We start from the raw sequence: 18,047 nt of genomic DNA, 5'->3' as shown, positions 1-18,047 counted from the left end.
CATGGGCAATTTTTGAGAGAATTTCCCCCCAGCTTTCCTGAGCTTTCCCGAATGTTCAAGTGCACCATGTGCCTTTTTGGGAGCACATATTTGTGTGAAAAGTTATTCTCCACATTGAACTTCAATAAGTCAAAGTACAGGTCTAGACTTGATGATCATCTTCAAGCCATACTGAGGGTCTCAACTGCTTCCTCTAAAGCCAACTGTGGTTCAGATTTGTGAGAAGAAGCGCTGTCAAGTCTCTGGCAGCAAGGAATAGGCAAAAGATGCCATGTTCAGAAGAAAGTTCATGATCTTCACTCAATGTTCTATTCATGTTCAGAAGAAATAATAAAAACTTTTTTTTTTTTGTGAAATCTCTTATGAGGCCCTGCCTCACCCCGACTTTGCCTCCTGTGGCCCCCAGGTAAATTGAGTTTGAGACCCCTGCTATATGGGTCCCCCTGAGCCTGTCAGGCGTGATTTCTTCTTTTTTGGTTTTTGGATGCAATCGCTCAGGCCCCAAGTGATTTCTGTGTGTCATCAGACATATTCAAAAACCAAAAAATAATTACTCCTGGTATTCAAAGGACAATATAGGATGTTGGGTTGGCCACACACATGCTTGCTCTCTGCTGCACTATAGTTCCAGCTCCCAAGAGGGTCAGTTTTTTTTTTTTTTTAACTGGTTTTTGGGCCACACCCGGCGTTGCTCAGGGGTTACTCCTGGCTGTCTGCTCAGAAATAGCTCCTGGCAGGCACGGGGGACCATATGGGACACGGGATTCGAACCAACCACCTTTGGTCCTGGATCGGCTGCTTGCAAGGCAAACGCCGCTCTGCTATCTCTCCGGGCCCAAGAGGGTGAGTTTTAAGTCCTTTATTCTTTATTCACCCACGGGGAATGGTCATCATGGAATCTGGCCAAGCTAGTTGTCTGGAATGAGTGACCTCAGGGATTAGTGATCAAAGTATTGGGGGAAGGCAGATTAATGGGCAGTAGAGACTGAGAGGTATCAGAAAATACCCTCTTTCTCCATGTTATCAAATCCTTCAATTGATTCAGCCCCCTCCTGATACCCTTGAGAACTGTAGGATGCGTGCCTTGCACACAACTAATTCCATCCCTGGTATCCCATGACCCCCAGAGCATGACCATATGTGAACCTTGAGCACAAAGCCAAGAGTAACCCGTGAATATGGATGGATTGTGCTCCACTCTCCCCCCAAAAGAAATCTTAAAAGAACCTCAAAGAAATCAACAGGGGCTGCAATAATATTGACTTCATAATGGGCATTGGCTGGTACCTTACCATTTGTTTTATTTTCATCAAAAGCAGATACCAATTACAGTATGGGTAAATCTAAATTTTTTTTTTTTTGTGGTTTTTGGGCCACACCTGGCGGTGCTCAGGGGTTATTCCTGGCTGTCTGCTTAGAAATAGCTCCTGGCAGGCACGGGGGTGGGGGGGTGGGGGGGTGGGACACCGGGATTCGAACCAACCACCTTAGGTTCTGGATCGGGTGTTTGGCAAACACCGCTGTGCTATCTCTCCGGGCCCAAATCTAAATTTTTTTCGCGGGGGTCACACCCGGCAGTACTCAGAAATCACCCCAGGCACAGGGGACCATATGGGATGCTGGGATTCGAACTGACCTTATGCATGCAAGGCAAACGCCTTACCTCGATGCTATCTCTCTGGCCCCTAAATCTAAATTTTTTTTCTTGGTTTTTGGGTCACACCTGGCCATCTGAAGTAGCTCCTGGCAGCCTCGGGGGACCATATGGGCTGCTGGGAATTCAAATCTGGTATCATCCTGTGTTGGCCACGTGCAGGGCAAAAGCCTTACCACTGAGCTATTGCTCAGGCCCCCTAAATCTAAATTTTGGAGCAGGGAAGTCAGTCACTCAACTAGTGCTGGAGTTCAAACCTAGGTGGTTCAAAATCCCAAACCAGCGTTGCTCTGAGGGTTCAGGGCTTTTATTCTGTCTAGTCTCTGGCCAGCCTGGGGATTTGTGAAGTAAAGGCAGGGCAGGAAGGGGGTGGGAGTTGCTACTACGTAAATACTGGTAAAATATCTACAAGCTTTGGGTCTGGGTCTTGTCTGTCCCCAGGCTCCAGCCCTGGAGGTGGGGGGCCGCCTGCCTCTGCAATGCGGAGGGGATAGGCAGAGTGTGTCGCGGTGTTTATGGCTCCCCCCCCTCAAAAGCGCAGGGAGGGAGTCCCCATTTCTTTTGCAATTCCGACTCTTCAGATCAAAGGTAGAGAAAAAAGGGGTCTTGCAAACATTTAAACCTTCCCATTGCAATCTTATTACCAACCAGCCAAGCCAGCTGTGCAGATGCTGACCAGTGTAGTAGGCAAGTTCTAAGCCCCCCCATCTCCCCCAAGTCACGACGTCACGAGGGCCCAAATGGACTGGAAGCCTTCAGGAAGGGACAACCAGTCCTGATCCCCAGATGTGACTTGGGGAGCCCACCCTGCACTTCTAAGAAATAGCAGCTAGCAGCTAGAGACCCCCCCAGAAAGGAGGGGGCCTACTCTTTTTCCAGACAGAGGCCCTCCCCTCCGTCCTCCCACTAATAGGTATTTCCTGTTTATGAGACAGCTTGGGGGGAGTGGGGAGGAGGTGAAGCCCCCGCCTTGAGGCCTGGGTTGGGGGAGTCCTTGAGGGAGCGGCTGAAGGTTGGGAGGCTCCTCCCTGGGGGAAGGAGGGTTCCTTACGTTCACCTCCCTCCCTTCACAGCCTACCCCCCCTTGACCTCCCTCAGGAGTGGAGCAGGAGCCATCAGCTTCCGGTTCCCCTCAAGTCTCTAAGGCCTTGCGAGGAAAGCAGCTAGCTAGCTCCCTGATGGGGAGACTGGCTGGAAAAAGGGGGGAAGGGAGCCGAGTCTTGACGGATGCGTCAGAGCCTGAGGGGGGGGAGGAAGACTAGCCTGCGGAAGACCCCTCCCCAGTGCAACCTGGCCCTCTCTGCAACCTTCCCCCCTCCTCAGCCACCAGCCCTTAGGCAGGAGGGCGGGGACCCCACTTAATTAACCCTTGGCGCTCTGGCCTCACAGGTTGAGCAGGCCCGGGGAGGAGAGAGTGGGTCAGGCCGGATTGGGGGGCTGCCACAAAAAGGAGGCCCGCGCGTGTGTGCTTCCTCCCGCCCTAGCCTAGCCGGGGTGCGGGCGACGGGCACCGGGCCTCAGGCAGGGATAAGCCTTGGGGGGTCCGGGCTCTCAGAGAGCGGGAGGGGGTGGGGAGCCGGCCAATTCCTTTCTCTGGAGCCCCGAAGCGCGGCCGGGGGTGGAGAGACAGAGGGAGAGAGAGCGAGAGAGCTACACTCGCCGCCCGCCCTGGCTCCGCCTCCCAGGCCCGGCTCCCGCTCCGGCTGGGTTGCTCCTTAGGACGGCCATGGAGCCCGCCTCCCCGCGCGGGGTCTCTGCCTCCTTCCCTTTTTATTTATTTTTGCTTAATATTTATTTGAAAATATTATTTATATTTATATTATTATTTTTATTTTTATTTGGACCAAAGTGGATCACAAATCTTTCACTTTTTTTTTTCCCTTTAAAAGCTGCGTCTCACCCACCCACCCACCCACACACACACACACACACGGCCGACCCCGGGACCCCGGGACCCCGGAGTCGGCGGCCGCAGTCGTCGGCCTCTCCTCTGCGCTGACTGCCGCACGGCGCACGCACGATAGTCTCAGCCCAAAACGCGCTCGCCGGGTCACTTTGACACGGCTCGCCCCGCCCACTCGCGGTAATTAGCATATTCATAAGGACCTGCCCCGCCCTCGGGGGCGGGAGAGCGAGCGAGCGAGCTAGCTAGCGGGGGATCGGCATTCGGGCGGTCTGGCGAGCGGGCGCGCAAAGACACGCACACGCGCGCACACGGAACGGACACACACACACACACACACACACACACACACACTCCGGGGACGCACCCCCCCCGCGCGCGCACGCGCACGCGCACAGGCCGCTGCCTTCCTGCCCCGGCTTCCTGCCTGCTTGCCTGCCTGCCTGTCTGTCTGCTCGGCGCCTTGACAGGCCTCTGCTCGCTCGCTGCTGCCGCGGGGCCCGGGCCCGGGCCGCGGGCGAGGGCAGTTGCGGGGGGAGCCGCGGGCGGCGGCAGCGGCTCCTGCCCGGCCTGTCCCCGCGTGGGGCGGGCACCGTGACTCGGCGGGGCCCTCGGCGGCGGGCGATGTGAAGATGTCAGTGGGCTGTGCCTGTCCTGGTGAGTGCGGCCCTTCCCCGCAGATTGCCCCTCTTGCGCCGGGTCTGGGTGAGAACTTGCAAAAGGGGGATTTTTGGGGGGTCGTCGAAGGAGGGCCTGGGGTAGGTCGGGGAGGCCGATCGGGAGCGTGCGAGGCTGCTCGGGGCCCGGGGAAGGGTTCACCCTTTGGGGTAAATGCGCAGTAACTGGGAGATCTGGGAGGGGGTGCGGGGAGGGGTGGCTTGTGTGTGTCTCAGTGGGGGGGAATGTTGGGGGGGAAGGCTAATTGGAGAGGGGCTGGGGGGCCGAAATTCCCAGAATTCCAGGGTCTTAGCCAATCAGAAGTGACTCTGGACTTTTGACCCCCCCTCAGGTCATCATAGAGTTGTGATTGGCTCGTTCAGGCTGGAACACCCCCCCTGCATGTTGCCTCTTACCTATCCTGTGATACCCCCTCCAGGCTGTTTAGGGGAGGACCATGTTTAGGGGAGGAGGGGTTGATTGGGGCTCATTTTGCCCCCCTCCAAATTTTCCTGCCTGTTGCCAGGGAAGGTTGGCCCTCCAGAGGGACTGGAGGTACTCCTGGGCTCCTGGGGTGTGTGCAGATAATTGGGCCCTTGGGTCTGGCATCTCCTCCTGGGTGGGAGGGGGAGTGGTGTGGCAACCCCAAGCAGGCCTGGAAATGAAGTGGTTGTGAGTCAAGCTTGACCCAACGCGAGAATTGGGAGAGGACTTAAAAGATTCTCTGATCCCTTCTGCCCCTAACACGGCGGTTCTGGACCTGATGTGGGGACAATTCTGGCAGAGTCTCTGCTGCACCGCAAGAGGGAAAGTGGCCTGGTGACTGGAGAAATGGCTTGAGGGCCTTGGACTCCCTCCCCATCCCCAGGACTCAAGTCATTGACTGACAAGACTTGCAGGACCGTCTCCCTTACCCCTGCAGTTCAGTTTCTTCTGAATGTTGGGTGTCCTTAGATTTAACCTGGTGTGGACACTATGTTATCCCACCACCACTCCCCCGCCCATTCTGTTTTTGGGATTGGTGGGGGTCACAGTGATGTTCAGGGGTCACTCCTGGCTCTGCAGTCAGGAATTACTCCAGTTGGGTTGGAGAACCATATGGAAGCTTGGATCGAACCCAGATCTGTTGTATGCAAGCCACTCAACTGCTGTACAATGGCCTATCCAGCCCCTACAGGGGCCATTCTTTATGAGCCCCGTACCTCACCCCTGACAACCCCCTCCCCCAGTCTCACAAAATTCCCTAGGGAGGGTTCTTTGGAAGTCATGTGACCCTAGTCAAATCGACACTAGGCTGGACACATACTTCAGTGCCTGCAGAGTCCCATGTTTTAGGGGCCTGGAGGAAGACCAGTGGATTTTGAAGTTCTCATAATATCTGGGTGTGGGAACCCTGCTTGCTGTTTCAGATGGTGGAAGTGAGGAAGATCTTGCCAAACTGGATTGGCCTACTCCCATTATCCCTCCTCCTGTGTATTTTTTGTCTTAGAGTTACTCATGCTATGTCCTCTATTTGGACTTCCCCATGCTGTAAGTGGGCCCCACTGTCCTGATCCTCCACCATCACGACCACCCAACCTCAATTGGATAACTAAGGCTCCAAACAAGTCCAATGACTATGGGTTAAGATTTGATTCTTGGGACCGGAGAGATTGCATGGAGGTAAGGCGTTTGCCTCTCATGCAGAAGGCCAGTGGTTCGAATCCCAGCGTCCCATATGGTCCCCTGAGCCTGACAGGAGCGATTTCTGAGCATAGAGCCAGGAGTAACCCCTGAGTGCTGCCAGGTGTGACCCAAAAACAAAAACAAGAGATAGCACGGAGGTAGGGTGTTTGCCTTGCATGCAGAAGGATGGTGGTTCGAATACTTGCATCCCATATGGTCCCCCCGCCCATACCTATTGGGTGGTTTCTGAACGCAGAGCCAGGAGTGATCCCTGAGCACTGTCAGGTGTGACCCAAAAACCAAAAAAAAAAAAAAAGAGAGAGAGATTTGATTCTTGGTTGCTGGATCTAGAGTAACTGGGTAGAGCGGTTGCCTTGCATGTGGCCAACCTAGGTTTGATCCATGGCATCCCATATGGTTCCCCTGTTCCCACTAGGAATCAACTCTGAGCACCACTGGGTGTGGCCCAAAAACCCAAACAAAAATGATTGAATTCTTGGATGCTGTAGTGTCAGAGGCATTAGGAAGAGGTAATCCAAGTCAGGGTAGAATTAAAATGGGAGGCCAGTCCTGGAGTTGGGGCCCAGATCCTGGGTCCTGTGAGAGAAGGGAAAGCTTTTCCTTCGGGGCAGCAGGACAGAGGACAGGAGGAAGACCCAGACCCAGGTATGCTGTATGCTGGGGGTGGCGTATGGTGAATAACTTCAGAGAACCAAAGGCATGTTTCTTTTGTGAGTCTACTGTCTGGACTAGGAGTGAGAGGGCAAGAGATAGCTCAGTCTTTTCCTGAAAGTGAGGAAATTGTGGTTTGATGCCACTGGGTGGATGGAAGTTAGACTTCAGGGAGAACCACGTGGAAAGGGCTTAGAAGTGTCCTGGGTGGGCAATGGCAGGCCTCAAAGGAGAGAAGGTTTGCTGAAGGGTCTGGGAGCATAGTCGAGCCCAAGGGCATCCTGGCTGTATGTTCATTCCAGGCCCAAAGACTCCACACACAAAAACACGCACAATGCACGCTCACTCACCCTCACACCCTCAACCTTGAGCAGCCATGGGGTGGGGGCCTGAGGCGCCCTGGCAGGCGGCCTGCCTGCTGCCTGTCTGAGTCTCTCCTTTGTGCTCTGCTGTCTCCGGGCTCCTCCTCCTCCCCCAACCCAGCAGAGACAGCACATGCCCCACACATGTGACTGAGGGAAGCCAGAGCACACGCAGACCCACACACGCGCACATGCGGAAGGAAGCCCCCCAAGATCCACATAGATGCACACCCTCTGCTCCCAGTGTGCTCTTGGGTGGGGATGGCTTCTGGGGCTGTGGATTGGAGCTGGGAGACTATCTACTAAGAGCATCACCCCAGACATGTTGCTGAGGGGCCCAGCGCCTGTCTGGGGCAGCATGTGGCTCAGAAGGGTTAAGGCCAGGAGGAGTAGGGGGAGGGGAGGAGGCAGCAGTGGTGGAGGCTGGGAGCCAGGAGAGGAGGATGGCAGAGCGCCAACGGGAGGCCGGGCACAGACAAAGAAAGGGGGCAGGCACACAGGAGGCCCAGGTCAGGGAGCCCCAGGGGCCCAGGCAGGGGGCAGTGCTGGTACCTTACCTGATGGTCTGCGCCTGGCTGCCCACTGCCTGGACAGGCGCGGGCACAAGCACCTTTCTTATCCTCATCACCTTTGTCTTTCTTTATCACTTCCTGTTCCCTCCCCTCCCCAACCCCTACTTTTTAGGGTCTTCTTATTCAGACCTGCTCTTTATCTGGACCTCTTCTGGCCCTGTGCAGTGGGGGGATTAAGGAGCAGCCTTTTTAGAGAAGGGGAACTTGGAGTCATCTCAATTTGAAAGATAATGCCAGAGTTTTATTTAATTTTGGTAGTTGGGGACCTTCCCAGATTTTGAGGTGACCAAGTAGGCAAGGGGGTTCTGAGCATCAAGTTGAGTATAGAAGTCAGAGTGCACACCAATCCCCTCTTGAATTTATGGGTCTGATGTGGCTGTTACCTAAAAGGTAGAGACTAGACCAGGAAGCTGGGCCCAGGACAATGCTTGGGTTCCAACCTCTGGCCCTCATTGCCTCTGTTATTTGCTCAAGCTAGTCTCAATATTTGACCCTGTGAGGTCTAGGGGTCGCTACATATCTTGCCTATGAATACAAAGTTTCAAGATCCAAAACAATGGGCAGAAATTGTGTATGTGTGTGTTTAGCCAACAATTGGTTGTAAATTTCGGTGTCAGGTTGTCAGGTTGTCTCAAGGCCTGGTGCTGGCTGAATGTCATTGGTGTGGATGCGTTTTGAAAACCGGACTGTCTCGTGACCAGGCTGTGATGGAGAATGGCACGCAGGTTTCCGGGAAGGTGGCTCAGGGGAGGGATGTCTGGATAACAAATGATCAGTATGTATTTATATAAATCTGTCACAGGCTCAGGGGGTCCAGCACAGTCTGTGTTTTGTGGGGGTTGTGGGGTATGAATGGCTCCTGTGAAGTAAGGCCATGTATATGTCCTGGGTTGGGGTTGAGGTTTACAGAGGCTGAGGTGTGTGCAGATGCAGTTTTCTGTGATGTGGAGGATACCTAGGGGGCCCTAAGCTGGGTGTGTCTTCAGAAACCCTCTTGGTGGGACTGTGTGTGAAGATAGTTACACCGGGACATGGCATAGGGAACAGACTTAAATTACAGCCAAGTCAGAGATTTCTCCCCACCCCCACCCCTGCCACTGTGATGGCGAGCCCACCCCTTCCCCTCTGTCTAGGTAGGAGTGGAGAAATGACACCTTCCACTTATCCTCTGAGTGTTAGCGCTACACCATTCCTGCAGAAGCAAGGCCTCCTTAGGGGACCCCTGGCTGGCCTGGGTGCCTGTCAGTCTCCCCCCATACCCCCTCCAAAGCACACACGTGGTCTCCAGCAGTGGTGGGTGGGCAAGGGGCTTCCTGTTCAAACCTCTCTAGAGTATTAAGCTCTGAACCCGAACCTCCCCCTCCCAGCCATGTTTACAGGCTGAAGTCGGAGTGTGGCTCGGTCATAAATAACGCCCTGCAGCCCGCCTCCAGCTGCTCAGGGGTTTCCCCTGGGACTGAGCCCGGCCAGGGTGGTGGCCTAAGTCGGCCCTCGTCCACCTGGACATCACCGGGTCTCCAGACTGGGTCAGTGAAACGGTTTGGGAAGCGCAGTCAAAGAGCCTTGGAAGTCCGAGACGTGCGCGTCCAGCTCCCTTTGCAGCCCCAGCTCGGCTGTCCTGCACACCCGAGTCCCGGTCACCGGAGCTGGGTCTGGGGGCGGGCATTCCGCGCCCGGCCTCCCGCCCCGGCCCCCAGGCCTCCGTCCAAGCCTCCCTGCCCGCCCGACCCGTGCCACCGCCGTCTCTGCCGGTCGTCTCTGTCTCTCTTTTGTTTTTCTCGCCTGCCCTCCCTCGCTCCCTCTTCCTCCAGCCTGGCAAGGAGGAGGCGGGGCCGGCGGGGCAGCTCCACCCTCCGCCCGCCCTGGGGCCTCTTTCTGCGCGAGGCTGGGAGAGCAGCGGGGAGAAGGAGGGAGGGAGAAAGGCCGGGAAGGAAGGCAGGCGGGCAGACAGGCAGGCAGCCGGCGGGAGCTGGGGTGTGTGCGGGTGCGAGTGAGTGCGAGCCGGGCCCTGCCTCTCCTCGTGGCTGGCGCCGGGGCCCGGGGGCCTGGGGAGGGCGGGCGGTCTGCTTGGAGGCAGAGGCAGCGAGAGAGGCGGCGGCGGGCAGAGCCTGGGAGGAGGAGGAGGAGGACGAGGAGGAGGAGGAGGAGGAGGAGGAGGAGGAGAGGAAAGAGCAGAGCAGCCATTGTTGAGGGAAACCTAGCAAACAAAGAAGGCTCCGGACTCCCCGCGGCCCCCCGCCCCCCAGGCCGGCCCCCTGGCCCCCGGCCCCCGGCCCAGTGGCCATTGTAACTTTCCCCCGGGGCTGTGGCCGCCTTGGGGCGGGCCCAGGCAGTGCGAGTGAGTCTTTGTGCGGCCCGGCCGAGTGGAGCTCCCAGCCAGGCCTGCCTGTCCCACTCGGGACATGAGCCGCTGAAGTTGGCCTCCCCGCCGCCCTCGCCCCTGCCAGGGCCCCTCCGGGCTTCCAGCAACTCCCTGCACCTCTCCTGGCCCTCTCAGTTCTCCCAGGTAAGTCTGGGCGGGTGGAAGGCTCGCAGGCTGGACCAGGCCTGTCAGGCTCTGGGGTCCCGCAGAGGTGTTCCCCCACTCAGAGGCCAGCGCTCCAGCTTGTCGACCTGTGTGTGACCAGCTCCCAAAGGGAAGGAAGGGGCTTGCCCACAGGTCAGGCTGGTTCTCAGGGTAGTGGACAGTTGGGGTGTCCCTCCCCTCTAGCCCAGGACACGGCTTCCATCCTGAGAAACTTTACTACTTTGGGGCCCTTTTCTCTTCCCCTTCCTGAGATCTCCAGCTGGAGGTGGACACGCAGCCTGGGTGACACAGCCCCTTCACCCCCACCCCCACCTGGGGACAGGCAACAACAGGGACAGATGGTCTGGGTGGTGTCCCCTCCCCTTCTCTTCTCACTCCCGGCTGTGGAGTCTCTGCTCAGCGTGCCTGTCCACTCTGGAGATGCAGGGAGAGCCCCAAGGCTTTGGGCTTTAGCTCCTCGAAACTCCCCTGGTCTAGGCCACGCTCCAGTGAGAGAAATGGGAGCTCTGAAACTTTTTAGAAGTGGAGGGAACTTGGTCTTCAAAGGGTCTGGAGGTTTCCCTGAAACTGGGACACTGCTGGTTTTTTGGGGGGAAGGTCTGGCTTCTAAGGTATGAGGGTCACGTTAGGCTTGCTGCCAGATCTGACTTGCGGTGAGCTGTGTGCCTTAATCTGCCCATCTGGGAAGTGGGGAGCCACCTCTGCCAAGCTCAGACTGGCCGCTGAGGTGTGTCTGCAGGCTGGGGGCATGCAGGCACATGGGTTGTGAGAACTCCGGTGTGGGGAGAGGGCCTGTTGTGGGCACCCTGATCCTGCCTGGGGCTGCTGGGTTCCGGCCCTGGGTAGGCATGTTGGGGCGAGCTGGGGAGCTGGGGGTGGAAGCCTGCTAGGCAGGATGAGGCACACACAGGCTCTGACTCGCGGCACCTTTAGGGACTGTGGCGTAGGCCCCTCTGGGACCCTCCTTTGCCCATACTGTGAGGAGGAGGCCCTGGGGAGAGAGTTAATGACACATGTTGGCACAGGGTCGTCTTTGTCTTCCTTCCCTTTCAAGGAACAAAATAGATTTTGTGTTTAAATTGAGGAGGGGGCCTCAGGTAGAACAGCTAATGCAGCCAACCTTCTGACATGGAATCCAATGGGGGCGCATCTCAGAGGAAGGGAATAGGACTGAGGTCTGTTGTGGGAGCCATGCCTCAGTTTCTCCTCAGTGTTTGGAAAGAGAATTATGAAGGTATCTGGCTTATTCCTCACTTTGAATGTCTCACTTCTTCGGGCCAGGGCAGAGCTCCCCAGCCACCTGTGCCTCGGTGGTCCCAGTCCCCCAGGCCCAGATACATACGTGCTCTTGACTTGGTACCACTTATCCCTGGGTTCTGGGTCCCCGCACCATACCTCCTGTTTTCTACCTAGTGGGAATCCCATGTGCCTCCTTCCCCTGCTGGTCTCAGAGGGGAGAGGTTAAGACTTGGGTTTCCTGGTCCAGAAACTGTAAGGCCCATGTTGGGGTGGGGGCTGGCCTGATAAGGGAATGACCGTTGCTGGGGGGCAGGAGGCCCAACTGGTTATCTGGTGGGCGGCACCTACCCCCCTTTATCTTTCTATCCCCTGCCCTCTGGAGACCCTGGAGATGAAGGAGGGGCAGGGAGTTGGCAGAGAGCCCCTTTTTCTCCCCCCAATCCTTGTCTTGTCTTCAGAGGGCAATTCTGGGGTAGTAATAGTACAGGAATAAGAACCATAAGATTGTTAAGAACCTGTTCAGTCAGGTACTAAGCCAGTGCTCTTGGCAAGGCCCTTGAGCTTTCAGTGGCCTCTTCTGTAAAAAAGAATGTTAGGAGTTGACCCTGTTACCTGCCAGAGTCATGGTGGTAGAACAAAACAACATACTTTGGAGGCTCATACTCCTAGTTCTCCTTCTATCAGGGCTCAACAACAGGAAGGAATGGGGTGATGAACATGAGTTAGGGCTGAGTACTTTGTTCATTAGCTGGGAGGGGCTTTTGCATCAGACAGGATGCTTCCAAGGATAGTTCCCTTCCCAGTTCATTCCCCTGGGTTCCAGAACTTGGCTAACAGAGTCCCAGGAGGGTCTCAGAGGACCCCTTTTTCTTCCTTCTAGGTTGTTCCTCAAAGTCATTCAAGCTGTACTCGCCGAAGGAGCCCCCGAACGGAAACGCCTTCCCTCCCTTCCATCCCGGCACCATGCTAGATCGGGATGTGGGGTGAGTCTCTACTTATCTTTTCTGCTTTCTTGATGGGACTCTGCCTGGGAAAGGGTGGACAAATGGTGGCTCCCAGTGATCTCTATCCCCCTGCCCCATTCTCATAGTCTCTTCCCTTATGCAGCCCAACTCCCATGTACCCGCCTGCATACCTGGAGCCTGGGATTGGGTAAGTGGAGCCCAGGGTGTTGTGGGCATGGAATTTCCTTCTCTATTGGGGGTGAGTGGTGTTCTCCTACTGACTTAACTCCCTTTCCTCGCTTTCCTCAGGAGGCATACACCATATGGCAACCAAACTGATTACAGAATATTTGAGCTTAACAAGCGGCTTCAAAATTGGACAGAGGTGGGCTAGGAGCTGGGAGGCAGAGGGCTATCCAGCACCCCAATGGAAAGCCTTATCTAACACACAGCCTTCCTTGTGCTCTAGGAATGTGACAATCTCTGGTGGGATGCTTTCACAACGGAGTTCTTCGAGGACGATGCCATGTTAACCATCACTTTCTGCCTGGAGGATGGACCAAAGAGATACAGTGAGTGACTTCTGGGGTTCTTGTCAGTCATGCTGGGAGTGCCTATATCCTGTAAACTTCTAAGTTTTATCCCTGGGAATCTGTCATGGGAGGGTATGATGTCTACCTGGCTCCCTTTGAAGACTTTGTATCGCAAGAATTTGTCCATCTCTGCAGCCATTGGACGGACCCTGATTCCTCGTTACTTCCGAAGCATCTTTGAAGGGGGTGCTACAGAGCTATATTATGTGCTTAAGCACCCCAAGGAGGCATTCCACAGCAATTTTGTGTCTCTCGACTGTGACCAGGGCAGCATGGTGACCCAGCACGGCAAACCTATGTTCACTCAGGTCAGCGGCCCATAGAGTTGTGGAAGCACAAAGCCAGGCTCTCCCTGGTTCCCCAAACGCCTGACTCCTGCACTTAGGAGGCCCAATGGGAAGTGGGAGGGCCAGTAGGGAGGAGAGCAAGGATACAGCAGGGTTTGTGCAGTTTCTGGACACACCAGTGGACAGAGGCTGCAGGCATCCTACTAGCTAAAGGGAAAAAGGAAAAGAATCTACTAAAATTTCTGGTATGCACTTGGAGGGAAGGGTTCTGGGAGAACATGTGTGTTCCAGGATGGTCTATGTTAGTTTTGCACCCAGATATCTGCATGTATCAGGAGTTACGAGGAATGATTTTGAGCAAACAGAATTGTAGCTGGCATATTTTCAATCAGTGGGGACGGGAGCGAAGTTGTGACGGGCTTGTCTCCAGGTGTGCGTAGAGGGCCGGTTGTACCTGGAGTTCATGTTTGACGATATGATGCGGATAAAGACATGGCACTTCAGCATCCGGCAGCACCGAGAGCTCATCCCCCGAAGCATCCTTGCCATGCATGTAAGTGTTAGAATGAAGCCACAAGATCAAACAGTACTTTGGTGGTGGGAGTGCAACGAACAGGCCTGGGACCTCTGCTCAGGAACAAACCCTTATTTGTTTTTGGGCCACACCTTGCAGTGCTCAGTGGTTACTGCTGGTGGGGTTGGGGGAATGATATGGGATGCGGAGATGGAACCTGGGTGAACTGCATGCAAGGCAAGTGCCCTAGCTCAGTTGAGACCTTAATATGGGATTAGTTTAGCCATCCGAAAGATGGGTTTGGGGGCCGGAGCAATAGCACAGCGGTAGGGCATTTGCCTTGTACTTGGCCGATACAGGAGAGATCTTGGTTCGGTTCCCGGCGTCCCATATGGTCCCCCAAGCCAGGAGCAATTCCTGGGTGCATAGCCAGAAGTGTAACCCCTGAGTGTCATAGGTATGGCCCAAAAAGCCATAAAAAAAATATATATATATATATAAGAAAGATGGGTTTAATAGGGCCCGGAGAGATAGCACAGTGGCGTTTGCCTTACAAGCAGCCAATCCAGGACCAAAGGTGGCTGGTTCGAATCCCGGTGTCCCATATGGTCCCCCGTGCCTGCCAGGAGCTATTTCTGAGCAGACAGCCAGGAGTAACCCCTGAGCACCGCCGGGTGTGGCCCAAAAAACAAAAAAACAAAAAAAAGATGGGTTTAATAGTTGTAGTGTCTCTTCTCAGGAGAGTCCTGCTGCTCAGATGATAAGGCAGAGGAACTAATGCAGTTGGGGATTAGTATTTTTTTCTTTTCTTCCCCTTTAGGCCCAGGACCCTCAGATGTTGGATCAGCTTTCCAAAAACATTACCCGATGTGGGCTGTCCAATTCCACTCTCAACTACCTCCGAGTGAGTCTGATAGTTCGATTCTAGCTCATTTCCATTAGTGTGAGTGCCATGTCTCACTCTTGACGAGCCACCCACCCTCTGGTTTGTCCCCAGCTCTGTGTGATACTCGAGCCCATGCAGGAGCTCATGTCCCGCCACAAGACCTACAGCCTCAGCCCCCGTGACTGCCTCAAGACCTGCCTTTTCCAGAAGTGGCAGCGCATGGTTGCGCCCCCCGGTGAGTGAGTGCCGTGCATTTAGCCCTGCCCTGCCCTGGCAGGGATTGCTCTGCTCCCCCAGACTCTTATCTTTCTCCTTGAAACACCTTGCTCAAACCTGGGTTTACAAGATAGGGATCAGGGTAGGCTCAGGCTCTTCGGAACCTAGCATGGGTGACATGGGCCTGTCTCTACATGAGTCTCCATTCCATGACACAGCGGAGCCTGCACGGCAGCAACCCAGCAAACGGCGGAAACGGAAGATGTCAGGGGGCAGCACCATGAGCTCGGGGGGTGGCAACACCAACAACAGCAACAGCAAGAAGAAAAGCCCAGCCAGCACCTTCGCCCTCTCCAGCCAGGTACCTGTAAGCATCTCGGCTTTCTTCTCTCTTCTGGGCTGCCCCACTGCTGACCCCTGACTCTTGACCTTGTCCCAACTTGAACTGACTAGCAGGTGTAGAGCAAAAAAAAAAAGTTTGTCCCAGTGTCCTCTGCCAGTCTGAGCTGGTAATTGTCAGTCGCATGCATATTTGTGACTTCACACACTCAGACACAGCAACATAGGACTTAACATGACCGCATTAGCCACGAAAACATGAACGGACAGGACACATAACATGGGGCTCTCAGCCATCAGACACGCTCATCAACCCAGATTTGACTGAGAGTTCAGAATGCAGCTGCTTGCACTCGAACACACATCCCGGCCCAGGTTTCCTCCTTTATCTCCCCTTCAACCTGGACTGCAGTGTAGGGACGCATTGACGAGGTAGCTAAAGGACTAAGTGACCGCTCTTATTGAGTCTAGTGGACACGGGTTGGCAGTTGCGATGCTGTGCAGTCCTCCAGTGGGAAGGAATCCGGGGTCTAGGGTGTCCGAGGAGATGGGATTTTTTTCATTTGGGTCTAAAGGAGTGGGTGGGGGCGCTGAACTCCCCTGGGTGGGGCCTGGGGCTTTGGGGTATCTGCCCCTTGGGCCGGGCGAGCCCCTGCCCCGATTATGTTTGGGGACCTCCGCCACTCTCAGGATGTGATGGTGGTGGGGGAGCCCACCCTGATGGGCGGGGAGTTCGGGGACGAGGACGAGAGGCTCATCACCCGGCTGGAGAACACCCAGTTTGACGCGGCCAACGGCATTGACGACGAGGACAGCTTTAACAACTCCCCCGCCCTGGGCGCCAACAGCCCCTGGAACAGCAAGCCCCCGTCCAGCCAGGAAAGCAAATCGGAGAACCCCACATCCCAGGCCTCCCAGTGAGGGCCTCATCGCAGCCGCCTGGCGTTCTTACCGCCCGCCCCACCCCTCGCAGCCCCGGGGAACAGAAGACGGAGTGAAGAGACTGAGCATCCGCCCCAAGTGGGCAACCTCCACCCACCGACTTCAGGGAGGAACTGGACTCTCTGGGGCCCAGGGCAGGATTTGCTCCCCTGCAGGCCCTGGGCTAGGCCTGGTCTCTGCAGAGCCTTTTTGGGGAAGGGGGTTTTCATGGATGCCTCTGTGGACCCTGGGCCTCTAGAAATGTCCTAGCACCTCCCAGGGCATTTGCCTCCATCCTGGGTTCATTCCCCATTTCCTGACTCCATCCTTCATAAGCCTAGGGTTGTCTATACGCACAGCCCTTAGGACTGAAAGGTCTAGGGCTCAGCTGAGTGCCCTTCACCTCAACCCTTCCCTAGATGGGTGGTAATAGAGGGGCAGAGTTCTGGGCTCCTTTCATCTGTCACCTGTCCCAGTCCCCCTTTTTAAAAAAATAATATTATTAAAAATGTAAGTTTAAAAAAAAAAAGTCACTCATGTACCCCCTTTACCCCTTATTAAAAAGTCCAGCTACCTCCCTACTTCTGGCAGACGTGAGGGGGGACCTGGTAGAGGAGTATGTGGGGGAAGGTGTGTATCCCATTTTATACTGTTTGAGAGCTTCACACCAAGGAGACACTTTACCATCTCTTCCCTTTTTGTTGGGGTGAGACACCATGGTGGGGGGGGGGGGCGCCACACCAAGGAGACACTTTGCCATCTCTTCCCTTTTTGTTGGGGTGAGACACCATGGTGGGGGGGCCTCTGCTGGCCTTACCTTGTGACAACCCTCTGCTGTTGTCTCGCCGCCCTACTTCCAGGACTCTGACCCTCCCTAATGCTTGTGACACCCTCTGTCCCCTCTCTCAGTGTGTGCGTTCACCACTAAAGCAGCTGTCCTAGAGGGTAGGAAGGGCCACCTGTGGCTGTTTCCTGTGCTATCAGTTGGGTGGGCATGGGCTGGAAGGATTCATCCTCTCCCTCAAGCCCTCCTTCGCCAAGTCCAGATGCCCATTTGGTTCCTCCCTGCCTTCCCCACCACTGAGGAGGCCCTTGAGGGTATCTCAGCTCAGCCCACCAGGGAGCCATAGACCTCTGACCCCAAACAGAGTTAGTCTTCATCTCCCAATAGTCCCTCCCCACTTCTTCCAGGAAGGGAGGGCCCTGTTTCCCAGCTGATGTCTAGGGCCCAGGTCACAGGGATCTCAGGACTCTGGGTCCCACTCTGGCTCTGCCGCCTTTTACTGTGGCCAGTTCCAGAAGTGTTAATGCCACCTTTCTCCCCATTTCCTTCTGGATTCTGGGACCCCACTCACCCCTATACCTTCACTCGAGCTGCGACAGTTGGAAGGGTGTTGTGTCAGGAGTTTAGGGAAGGGGTGGGAAAGACAGCAGTCCCACCCAATTGTAATGCCTTTTTTTTCTTTTTCTTTTTTTTTTTTTTTTGGGCCATTTGAGTCATGTATGGTACCAATCAATAAAGAGACTTTTTGGTTTGAGAGTGTCCCAGTTGGTCATTAATGCCTAATAATGACTCAGTTAAAAGGATCTCCATCTTGCCTCCTGCAAAGTCCTTAAGACCTGTGTGAAGGAGTGTGAATTGAACCCTTCTTCACTCCTGTTTCACCTTGGCACTCACCTGTCCCTTAACAGGCAGAGTCCCTTTTCCCCTTTGCCCCAATAAGGATATTTACCTTCAGGAGTGATTCCTGCATGCAAAGCCTGAGTTAGAGTGTGGTTCAAAAACAACCAAAAGGGCTGGAGAGATAGCATGGAGGTAATGTGTTTGCCTTGCATGCAGAAGGTCAGTGGTTCGAATCCCGGCATCCCATATGGTCCCCCGAGCCTGCCAGGGCCGATTTCTGAGCATAGAGCCAGGAATAACCCCTGAGTGCTGCTGGGTGTGACTCAAAAACCAAAAAGAAAGAAAAAGAAAAAACGACCAAAAAAGTTGGCCTGCCCAGATCTACAAAGAGTAACAGGTGTTATTGCACTTGCCTGTAAATAATCCTCATCCCTAATGGTCTCTATAGCAGAGCCAGGAGTTAGTGCCTAAT

General features: G+C 55.1%; 1 protein-coding gene across 3 annotated transcripts; it reads left to right on the top strand.

Annotated features, from left to right (window-relative positions):
- Positions 1–3,990: 3,990 nt before the first annotated feature.
- On the top strand, positions 3,991–16,532 carry LDB1 (LIM domain binding 1). 3 transcript variants are annotated; one of them, XM_049764296.1, is made up of 11 exons: positions 3,991–4,214; positions 12,132–12,234; positions 12,359–12,403; positions 12,505–12,580; positions 12,665–12,767; positions 12,924–13,096; positions 13,506–13,628; positions 14,410–14,493; positions 14,587–14,710; positions 14,910–15,052; positions 15,721–16,532. In XM_049764296.1, exons 1-11 carry the CDS (start codon positions 4,190–4,192, stop codon positions 15,949–15,951), a joined length of 1,230 nt encoding a protein of 409 aa, XP_049620253.1. In that variant the 5' UTR covers positions 3,991–4,189; the 3' UTR covers positions 15,952–16,532. The 3 variants fall into 3 exon arrangements, with proteins under 3 accessions (XP_049620253.1, XP_049620252.1, XP_049620254.1); XM_049764295.1 differs by having other exon boundaries at positions 3,993–4,214; positions 14,910–15,058; XM_049764297.1 differs by lacking the exon at positions 3,991–4,214 and adding an exon at positions 9,746–9,991 and having other exon boundaries at positions 14,910–15,058.
- Positions 16,533–18,047: the final 1,515 nt, after the last annotated feature.

Source organism: Suncus etruscus, chromosome 17, assembly GCF_024139225.1.
Source record: "Suncus etruscus isolate mSunEtr1 chromosome 17, mSunEtr1.pri.cur, whole genome shotgun sequence".
In the NCBI taxonomy this organism is placed as follows: domain Eukaryota; kingdom Metazoa; phylum Chordata; class Mammalia; order Eulipotyphla; family Soricidae; genus Suncus; species Suncus etruscus.
This window is presented reverse-complemented; position numbering and strand designations above follow the sequence as displayed.

Bases quoted from the DNA above. Each gene is read 5' to 3' on its own strand.
- LDB1 (XM_049764295.1), top strand. From the start codon at position 4,190: ATGTCAGTGGGCTGTGCCTGTCCTG. The intron at 12,235-12,358 runs GTGAGTCTCTAC...TCCCTTATGCAG, and splicing joins ATGCTAGATCGGGATGTGGG to CCCAACTCCCATGTACCCGC. The intron at 13,629-14,409 runs GTAAGTGTTAGA...CTTCCCCTTTAG, and splicing joins GAAGCATCCTTGCCATGCAT to GCCCAGGACCCTCAGATGTT.